At 34.5% G+C, this 11,639-nt stretch overlaps 1 protein-coding gene across 2 annotated transcripts; it reads right to left on the bottom strand.

The window, feature by feature from the left end:
- Positions 1-6,843: 6,843 nt before the first annotated feature.
- LOC105346320 (cell adhesion molecule-related/down-regulated by oncogenes) lies at positions 6,844-11,146 on the bottom strand. Of its 2 annotated transcripts, XR_010711371.1 has the most exons (5): positions 10,987-11,146; positions 10,449-10,865; positions 9,998-10,348; positions 8,854-9,706; positions 6,844-8,497 (listed from the first exon to the last, which is right to left on the bottom strand). XR_010711371.1 is itself a non-coding variant. In XM_066077336.1 (4 exons), the coding sequence occupies exons 1-4, from the start codon at positions 11,060-11,062 to the stop codon at positions 9,363-9,365; spliced, it is 1,188 nt and encodes a 395-aa protein (XP_065933408.1). In that variant the 5' UTR covers positions 11,063-11,146; the 3' UTR covers positions 6,844-9,362. The 2 variants fall into 2 exon arrangements, 1 of the variants encoding a protein (XP_065933408.1); XM_066077336.1 differs by having other exon boundaries at positions 6,844-9,706.
- Between the last annotated feature and the right edge of the window lie 493 nt (positions 11,147-11,639).

Consider the following 11,639-nt stretch of genomic DNA (forward strand, 5'->3'; position numbering starts at 1 on the left):
GATTATTTTTAAAGTTGTTAAAACAGAACAACAACAATGGTTTTTGTGTTCTGAAGAATTGGTAAAGTCTTATTTAGGAAAGCTCTGTTATGAAATTAGTTCTTGTAAACACAAGTACATAAGCTACAATGCGGTACAAGTGCAATATTTTGAAGCGTATAATTAAAGATCAAAATCATCTAAACATGCAAAGAACTAAACATTGATTTACTACTTAAGCAATTTCATTAGCACAAACATATTCGCTAGCCAAGGGCTTTTGGTCCACTTCACTCCCCGCTAATGGGGCCCGTTGTGGTCCCATCCTACCCTTGGGGTCATTATCTTCACAACTTTGAATCTACACTACCTGAGGATGTTTCACACGAGTTTCAGCTTTTCTTGCCAAATGGTTCTTGAGAAGATTTGAGAAAATTGCTCAAATCTTTAAAATAATTCTTTATTATCTCCCCCTTGAAAAGGGCGTGACCTAAGGTAGACTAAGTTTTTGAGAAGATGTTGAAAATGTGAAAAGTTTATGGGCAGACAATAGACAGACAGAAGGACAGACAGACGATAAACAGACTAAATGTGATAAGGAAAGCTAACTTGAGCTTTCAGCTCAGGTGAGCTAACAATATGTACTGTCTTGGAAATGACAGGTGAAACTGAGTCGTTACCGGGGTGAATCACTCTCGCATTTGCAACATTACGGAGATCCTATGGAGTTGTAGCCCCGCCCAAAGAACGAGGTGAGGGCTACATTATTGCAGCTAGTCTTTAATGGTCTGATAGTGCTTATTAACAAGGACAAACGAGACTTGCTAATTACAACAAAAGGGAACATCATTTCACTACAAAAAGAGAAAATCACATTCCTTTATGAGCGACTTAGAGGACATAGTTGACAGGATATCAATCAGGGAGAATGAAAAGTCCGTTCTGCCTTGAAATCTGTGTAACATACGTTATTAATACAAATTATTTGATAATAAACAAATGACATCTGTCTTTAAAGCAACCTTCAAGCATTTTAATTGTCTTTGCCAATAAATAGGTTATTGATATACTCAAATGAGATCAACAGTCGTTCTTCTTATACCCCTTTTATTATGTGCCAATGCTTAACCGCCCTTTGAATCAAAACCTGGCAAATATTGATCCCTAAACATATATGTACACGTTTCTTAAAGTAAGTATCTTCCGAATAAAGCCCCTAAAAGTACAACAAGATTATGATCGCACGACAGTGTTCTCATGAACAAAGACACACTAAAACTATTGCATCATTAATGTGCTCCATTCTCTCACAGGTGCACAAAATTGGACCTCCGTAAGCCGTTTTAATGCCCAAGTGACGTCATTCTTCAATGTGATATCCCGTCGCTCTGCATCGCTTTATTTTTTTTTGTATATGTTATTCAATGTACAACGACCATATTGTATGTCGTATAGATCTTTGTGTGGATTTGAAGGGGTACTTCTTGTATATTGTACGATTTATTGACTTCAACATGAATATGATTGAGATAAGAATGTTACTATAAGATCTAAGTTAAATATGATTTTGTAATTATAAATGTGTTTCTTACGAATTCCATATGGCCTTTAATTAGAAATTATTAAAAAAATATTATAGAAAATATGGGGGAAAAATCATTATTTCCTTTTTAAAGGATATTTCTTTTTCTGTGATTATTGTTTTTGCTTTAATTGATACGTTATATTTTTACTAAAAAAACATTATTTGTAAATAAAAATGAGGTTTGTTTGTGATCGTTTCACTTCAAAATTTGATTGATCTGTTATCATTTGGCTTAAATGAGTCCCTGTTCTTAAAAATATGGTAAATGTTGGCAATTAATGAAACAAAACCACTATCGAAAATACCTTTTACATCTGTTCACTTATTATGCGTCAGATATTCATTATAGCACAGTGTTTTTTACATACTGATTTTGTATTTCAACATAATGGTGGATAATGTAAATATAGTTAATTAATAGCAAGTACATTATATAAATAGTGCATGTTTGGGAGGGTAACAGTTGAAATTGACACCCCGAGGAAACTATTGTCAACCGACGCGATGCGGAGGTTGACAATGGTTTTCGAGGGGTGTCAATTTCAACTGTTATCCTTCCAAACAGGCACTATTTATTTTATTATAATGAATGTCTTCATTTCAGAGATTTTTTACTGCTTTTATATAGAAATGACGTGAATTCCACGGCGAACCTATGCAACCTATGCGCATAATTTACGCGCATGTAACAATTCGTTGTGTTACCCGTTGCTAATTGTGTTGCTAACGCTGAGGGTAATAAAACGTATTATCAACTGCGTCTAAACCAATCAGATTTCAGTATTTAACATGAAAGTATAATAATGTAAAATATCACTTTATATCTACCGTATCTTACCAGTGTAATAATACTGAAACATAATTATATCAATATAAACATGTTAATTCAATGGAGACCTTGTATCATGGAAAAGAAAACAAAGATAGGAACGTCAACATTAAATTTATTTTGAAAATGGTAAGGTTTCTAAAGGTTAACAAAGACTGAATGAATATCTGCAATACATAATAAAAACATAAAATTGTGGTTCCAAGGTTTGACGAGTTTTAAAATAAAATAAATATATTTAATTCATCACCTTAGTCTGTCCAAAGATATTTTTGCCGCATATTTTCTTGAATTAATCGAAAGTTATAAATACCTCTTGTTTAAGACGATGTTCATTCAATAATATAACAAAAATCCCAAGAGTTCCCCTTTTGACACGCCACCTCTAGCTTGTCGGGTATCTAACACGGCTAAAAATTAAAAATTCTACGGGGATTTTCCATTGCCAGGTAGATGAAGACGCCCGGAAAATAACGTTGAAAAAATTGCGCGAGGTGTCCCGGGTACTTCCGAATGAAGAAAAGATGTCAATATTCACCATTTTAAATCTCTGTAGGAAATCTGTTTTCGTTCCTGTGAATTTTTACGAGGGAACAATGATAACGAGCGAATGAAGTTATCTTGGAAATTTGAAGATGGGTGGATAAAGCGTGTAAAATGCCCATAAACGGTCGGACAAACTACTGAAAAATTAAAATATCAATAAATCTGATGTTTTTTTTAAATAATTGAAAACAATATATATTTAACATATCGTTGATTTGTAACCTATAAATATGTTAAATTCTTGGAATATGTTGGCTCAAACAGGCGTATACGTATCAAAACCTGCAAATAGTGTCATTTTCTTTCATAGAGTGGGTCTGTGCTCCATATTTTTCTCATATTCTAAATAAAGTCTAATCAAAAACGAACCGATTTTTATCAACAAAAACGTGGAGAGATGACCCACTATACATTAAGAATATCATTTTGTATCCCAACAATTGAACGTTTTGAAAAAATAATACAAGTCCGTAAATTCAAAGTCACTGATAGTATTTAAACAGCCTGCTGTCTTGTGTCTGAAATGGCTGAGTGGTTAAAGCACGTGACATAAACTAACAATATATATCTAGGATTTTTATGTTATGGGTTCGATACCACCAAAATATAAGGCAATATTTTTTTTCGTATCATTTGTTAAATATATTAAAAACTGAATATAGTTAGAAATTGTGCTTTTGCAAGCTTGAATTATGATATATTTGAATGGGTTTAATTGGGAAAAATAAATTCAAAATGGAATTTCACGACTGAACCGAATGGGCATTTGCGCTATCTTATCCCCCCCCCCCCCCCCCCATCTTCTTTCCCTTTCATCGATTTCAATTGCACTTCTTTCACAGGTTTGTGTATTTTTATTTAAAAATCGTCCAAATGTGCAGCATAAATATCTTGGAACAGACTATACATAGAGACCTTGCATTTTATCGTATGCCTCGACCATATGCATCCTTATAACTCATTTTTACCAAACAAAAGAAAATTAATTTCCATGAATATTAATGAAACAACAGTATATTTTTGCATTTCGGTTTCTGCACACGCTGATGAACATACATGTATCAATATAATAATCATCATGATATAAAAGAAAATGAACCTAAATGGACATTCAATTGGTTTTCAACAAGTCTTGGTGACATCACAATAGTTTACAAATGCGTGTGTTCGTGGTTTCCAGTAACGTTAAATTTCTTATATTTACATTTTCAAGTGTCTTTGCCTATGAAAACACTACGAATCGATTTTGTACTATACTATATAACCAATAACTTCAAATGACGCCAATTTGAGGCGCCAGCGGGGTTTGCTTGTTAATTTTTAAATACTTAATCGTATGGTGGCTTAAAAGTTCATAGGAATCATACACTGAATATTAGGAGTTGATAATTTCGGTCGGGGCGTGATCAAATCTATCATAAATCCCTTCGGGTTTTATTGGATTTGATCACGCCCCGGCCGAAATCATCACCTCATAATAATCAAAAAATGATTCCTTATTCCTCAAATATTATTCGTACATAGTGCAAAATAAAAAAAAAGGTATATATTATAAAAGGCTCATAAGATATAAAACTGTTTTAGAAAACCGCGTACACTGAAATTAACTGAAATTAACCATTGCATTCATTGTTGTCAACTAACAATATCTGAGACGTTCAAGATCTTTTTCTCCGTCTAGAATATGGGTATTTGTAGCTAAAGGACAAAATATATTGTAAACGAAATTATTTTATCTAGAAACAGTTTATCTTTTTATGCAAACCAGATGTTTATTGCCCTACAAGAAAATAGGGAATGTTTTATCACAAATACAATTAACATGAATATCGATCGCCAGAACTTAAGTAAAAATAGAGTACCATTTTAGTAATTAATTTACTTTTATTGTTTAACAAAAACTTATCTGAAAAAGGCAGATAGAATGAATTTCATTTATGTATCGAGATCGTAGGGAAAGGTAATCAAACAAGAGGCCAATTGGCCTTAACGGTCACCTGAGTAGCATATAACCCATACACCCATACACAAACTTGTCGAGGAGTCTCATATATGCATTTATTTAATTAGGTTTCACTCTGGAGTAGAAAAATTATAAATTTGTAATGACGACCACCTCCCTGCCTGAAATTTTTCAAAAAGAACTGTGAAACCTATAATTTTGTCACCTATACATCCATTTTGGCCTTGCCCTAGAGTCAAAACCCATACTCTAGGGGACATGAAAATTAACATTTCAGTGGAGGACTCCCTGGTAAACATACAGATGTGTGAGAATAGAGAAGAGAAACTTTAAACATTATATGCATTAATACTATATTGCCTCCCCCCCCCCTCATGTCCTGAACCCCTGGCCCAAGGGCTCTTAATTTCACAATTTAGGTAGAAGAGCTAGTGGAAATCATAACCATGTGTTCAGTATTTTGCCCACGTATGTGGGAGTAGAGAATAAGAGTTTTTAAGATTAAAAACATTTTTACTATTTGGCCATATTGGCCCCACTGTAGAGCCTGAACCCCTAACAAAGGTGTCATGAATATCACAATTTTGGTAGAGGGCTTCATGGACATAATAACCAGGCATTTAGTTTTTAACAAATATATATGGGAGTAGAGAAGAAGATTTGAAACATATTGCCATATTGGCCCCACCCTAGAGCCTGAATCCCTGACCCAGTGGTCATGAATTTCACAATTTAGGTAGAGGACTTCATGGACATCATAATCATGCATGTAGTTTTTAATAAATATATATGGGAGTAGAGAAAAAGAATTTAAAAGATTTAATACATTTATACTATATGGCCATATTGGCCCCGCCCTAGACCCAGAACCCCTGATCCAGGGGCCATGAATTTCACAATTTTGGTAGATGACTTCATGGACATCATAACTATGCAATCAGTTTTTTCCTCACATGTGTGGGAGTAGAGAAGAAGTTTTTTTGAAAATTTGGCTTTTTTCTGCGTATTTGACCCCACATGTGGCGCCCCTGAGGTGATAGAGCCATGGATTTCACAATTTAGATTCCTCTTACCATAGAGATTCCTCACACAAAAAATGGTAACAATCAGCCTTGTAGTTTTTAGAAGAAGTTAAAAATGTAAAATAATTAACGCACGACGCCGGACGAAAACGGATAGCAATAGGTCACTTGAGTTTACTCAAATTTTTCAGAGATCTTCCATATTATAGTGTAAAAGTATGCAGACACCCCGAGTGCATTGTATTCAAGGTGTTCTTATGATTTCGCAAAAAAAAAAAAAATCATGGACTTTTTGACCACAGATGTAAGGAAAGCTGTCTACACTGAATCGACGTCCATTCTTCATTGATGATCCTATTAGAGTTGTGCAGTTCTAAAAATTTGAAAACAACAAAAATTGGAAATTCGTCGCTATATTTTTGGATTGTAGTTCATGTATGATACCATGACAACTGAAGCAATAAGTTTTTGCAATTGTATAAAAGAAACGCTAACCAAGATCAGCCAATACATAATATATTGCAGATTCTTCAAATTATGATCTTATCTTCGAGAGATTCAAAGATCCAGTTTTTCGTCCTCAGACTAATACTGAAAAAGAAAAATAACATTGTGAACCAAAAAGTTTCTATTTGCTTTTTTAATCGTAAGATTATACTTAAATTTCGAACAAAATGTTGGTTGCATTGCATGGAAAATAAAAAAAATAAATAAACAATATGTAATGTTCTTAAAAGTCCAGTTGAAACTTATATTATCAACAAATGAATAGTATTTTTAGCATTTTACCTAAACTCTTTAGTTATTGGAATCAACAATATCTCTACCAAAACACCAATGACCGACATTTCAGCACTTATCTCAACGTTAACCATGTATATTTAGGAAGTATTTTAGCGTCATTTCCTGCAATACATACCATGATACATCCAGATATTCTGGGAATAATTACTTAATCGAACACAGAATTACATCTAAGGTTATCGGTATGTATGGGACAAGTTTTGAATTCCTCTTTGCTGTGGTTTATCCTAAAGCATGACAAATACAAAAGGACAAATAAGTACAAACGAATACTAGGTTTTTTTATGTTTCGAAAATCGGACAGTAGGGACAGATAACATTGTACTCTAAGATATCCAATATTTTTAACTCTTGATTTTTTGGCTTCATCGTCAGATCAATATCTACTGCAGTTTCCCAACAATAGAAATACTTTACAACTCCTGAAGGATTGTTAAATACTAGTAGTTTAATCTGTAATTTTTCACAATCGCTAGCGTTCTTGATTGATACGTTAAAAAAGCCCTGCTTTTAGTCTTGAAGAGGTGAAACAGATAGATACAATTTGGGCGAAGTTACGCATGTTGAAAAACAAGAAGCTAGAAACAAAATGCTTTCTTTGGTAATTCATTCGGGATATTACGATAGCGACATTCCCGAAAATAAATAATCCGCGTGAGCAAATTATGCAATGTTTTCTGCAATGTCGCTACCTTCATATCTCCTATAAAAGACCATTGAGAGCATTTTGTAGTTTATATTTACATCTTTTTAACAAATTAATAAACTGAGTAAAAATGTAGCAAAATCCACTAAATCATTGTTAACGTACATTATTACGTTAGCTAAAAGATCCAGGAAAATTTTCTTCTATGGAAATTGAAGTCTTATATCACCATGATAACTTCGTGCAGTCTGTAATTTATCTAAGGTTGATTATGGTGTCACCAATCGATAAACAGGGCGCATATACATTGTATTTCAGTTCTGTCAGTTTCTACAGAGCTATGAATTACAATCGATTTCCGTAAGAAAAAGAGGAAATCGTGTTTTGATGGATGTAAAAATCACTTTGTTTCCCTTACATGGCCATATTATTATCCTGGATGCCCCGGCTTCAGAAAAAGATTCTAAACAATGTTAGTTTTGAAAATAAGATGTTTAAAAATCTACTCTTCAATTATTCTTTGGATGAAATTACCTCCCTTTTAGATCCTCTTTAGTAGAAGGGAAACTAACAAAACAAAGCTGATTATAGTCTTAATGCTTGTTGCGCATTTTTGTAGTTCGTAGATGTTGCAACGAAAATGCATTTCTATAAGTGTTTGTATGCTAATTTTTACAGATATGCTTGAGGTCAAAATCACAATTCGAACAAACTTATTTTACTTATTCTAAAATACTCGCATTGTAAAATTATGGCCAATTATAAGTATGGATGTCACAGTTCAAGGTGGTATTGTGACGTTCTTCCAATCAAAATAAAGAATAAAACCAACATTTTTATCAAGAAGCACAGCATAATGAGTTAGAACATAACTAAAAATCAGTATGTCATGAATTCGAATCCTGCTGGTGCTTTTATAATTTTTATCTTTCGAAACATATTCAAGACATAATTTTGAGTAAATATTATAAAATGTTTTTTGAAAAAGGTAACAACTGAAAGTATTCTAATTATGATATACTTTTATCTACATTGGAAAACTGAATTCTCGTAGTCTTTCTATATCCATTCCTATGTTAGACTTGCACTTCTTTCGGAGGACATCATCAGTCCGGTTTCATGACTTGAAAAAACGTAAATCTACATTTCAATTATATCAAGAAGCATTTTGAGCACCTATTAAGGCGAGTTAGAAATTTGAAATATAGGATATGATTGGTCAATGATGGAATACATTTCTCGTTTCGAGTGGACAAATTTATTGGAAACTACATCGAATAACCTGCTATAATAGCTTGAGCGAAACGGGCTAGACTGATACGGTTCATTTAAAAATGGTTCCTAGTGTACCTTAAACAATTCAACTCATTTTTAATTAAATGCAAAGTGATCTGAAATTTTACATCAATTCTGTTTTTTTAAGTTTTTCTCAACTTTTAACTGTGAATAAATCATGCAAATCGAAAAAATGCATGTTACCAGACCATGTGCAGACATCGGACGAATTTTGATAAGAAAAGCCCAATAGAGCCTTCACCTCAGGTGAGTTACAGATGACAGGGCCAGTACAACGAAGGTTGCTTACTGAATAAGAAAAATACATTCAACACAATTCTTAAAATGGTGTCCAAAACAATAAAGTGTGGGTTACTACTTACATTCAAAGAAGTTTAATATGCCTGCATAATAAAAGAGTTTCAGATTAAAGTTGAATGTATATTTGCATGTGTTATAAAATGTTTGAGTGTATGCATATCACACATTAACAAATAAATTAATGCAAGATACCAATAATATTTTTTATTATTGAGAACTCTTTAACTTATATCAATAAAACACAACAACAAAAAAAGCTTTGGAGGAGGGATAACGTTGAATAGCGAGGGAAAATATTTAAGCATTATACCAAGTATGAAATGTTGAAATCAATGGTAATACGTAAGTAATATAATCATTGTAAAAGACACTAGATATAATCTTAGAATATCTTAGCATACATTGCTTTGGTTCTCTGTTTTACCTGGGTGAATAGAGAGGTCCACGTGGTTGCTGCTGCTGAAGGTTTTGCCATTGAAGCCATTGTGAGCGGTACAGGTGTATCTTCCAGAATCCTTGTGCTGTAGGTTCTCCAGACTCAGGAGGCCATTGTTGGAGATAAGAATGACGTCATCACTTTTACCATGGGGCGTGAATGTCCAGAGGAGATAGTTGATGTGATTGTCAATCAGGGGACTCGGGTAGCCATTGGCGTTACAGGACAGAATGACAAAGGAGCCCGCGGTAAACTCAGTTTTGTTTGGGGTCACCTCAATGATGGGGCTACCTACTTTGTCTGTATGGCAAACGTAATTGTTATTAGCAACATAAATGGAAATTGTTTTCTAGTGCACTGAAATCAACAAACATCTGGTGTAAAGAGAAATTGTATTAAATAGTATTGAATGACAAAGTCCTTAACACCAATTGCTTATTTGATAATCACAGAGAGTCGTTGGTGCATAAATCATATTAGCAGGTACTAAGACAATATATATAAATATGTGTGTTTTAACTGATTTTTCTACGTCTACCTTCGAATGATTTTTGAAATCATTCAGGAAAACCTTTTTAAAAAAGCTCTTACAGAGAACACGAATGGTTTTGGTGTCCTCGTGTGGGTTGTCATAGTCTTTGTCGGCTTTTACAAGGTCATTGCTGACCGAGCATCTAAACACGGATTGGTCGTCGTTCCTGGACATCGTGTAGGCTAATATTGAGCTGGTCAGGTTGTACACACAGACGTCTTCTACCATTGTAGGTGTAGTACTCAGCTCCCCTAGATGGTCCGGTACGGCTTTGTTGGGTTTGAAGCGCCACCATTTGATATTTCCTGGAGGCTTCCCTACGTTGGCTGTACAGGAAAACTGTACCTTTGTACCTTCTTCGATAACGTCCGGTAAAGGCACCGGTGCGCGATACGGTTTTTCAGCGGGAACTGAAATAAATACCAGTTATACATCATATATATCTTTAAAAAAAACAAGTAAAACAGATGATGGAATCTCCTCCCCTGAAACCCCAAAACAATTGCTTACCTGTAACCATTAGTGAAACATTTGAAGATTTAGTGTACGATCCCGATGAAGTAGAGAACCCGACCACGCATCTGTAATTCCCTTCGTCTTCACACCTTATTTCGTTCAGTCTAAACACCGCGGTAAACGTGTTCACACCACTGTTCACCACGTCGTAGAGTACAGATCGGGATTTAAAGTCAGAACCAGTTGCTGTGCTGGCAAACTGGTTGTGTTTTCCATGAGCGTCTGGAGGAGAAAACTCCGCCAATGTTTCAAAGTTCTCGCTCCCGGTCGTATTTTCTATCTGCCAGGAAATGTCCCCTGCGTGGACGTTTTCATCGGCATCTACCGTGTATGTGCACTCAAAATCTGTCGGATGAAATCCTATCCTCGCCGTGAGGGTTGACTTGGTGGTAACTGTTCCTGCTTTACAATCTGCGTAATAAATCCAACTGGTGCATTAAAACCTTTGTAAGTCTGAAGACTTGCAGGGGTATATTTAATCACTACATGTGTTTAAGGACAAAAGTTAAAGTTAACTTCGAAATATACTCACAATTACGGACAAGAAGACAACAAATAAAAAGAGTGAGGATTCTCTGGCGAACGATGATTTTACCATACTCTGCCATTTTCTATTTGATTCTTATCTGAACAGACGACTAACAAGACTGTACATATAAGCCTTTTGCAGTTTGCGCAAGAGACGCTATATGCACCAAAATCCCTTAATACTGCGTAAATAGGTTAAGATTACATGTAAGTCGTGGCGTCCAAATAGCATTGTCTGCAGATAGTCTCGGTGGAATTGTCTGGCAATGTTACTATCATGTGTGCACCGACATCCAGGTCAGAACAAATTTATCAATAAAGTGGCCAGGGAGGTACTGATGTGTTGACTTTCTGGGATAACGTCATTTTAGATTTGATTGGGATTTCATCGTCAATCCTTCATTCATTGTGATGCATGAAAAAAAAATTAATGTTCGTAAATCATGTTTAATTTGAAAAAGTATCCTCTCCCCTCGCTCTATTCTGTAACTACTTGTAATATCCCTATTTATGTAAAATGCTCTATAAATGTGGTAAAGGTTTCGTGCAGAAGTAGATAAGGAATGTTTTTTGTTTTAAAAAGGCAAATAAGTACGGTAGTTAAAGTTGACGCGTACCATATAGAATAAGCCAGTGTCGGTCATAAGACATTATTAG

This window comes from Magallana gigas, chromosome 2 (genome assembly GCF_963853765.1).
Source record: "Magallana gigas chromosome 2, xbMagGiga1.1, whole genome shotgun sequence".
NCBI lineage: Eukaryota > Metazoa > Mollusca > Bivalvia > Ostreida > Ostreidae > Magallana > Magallana gigas.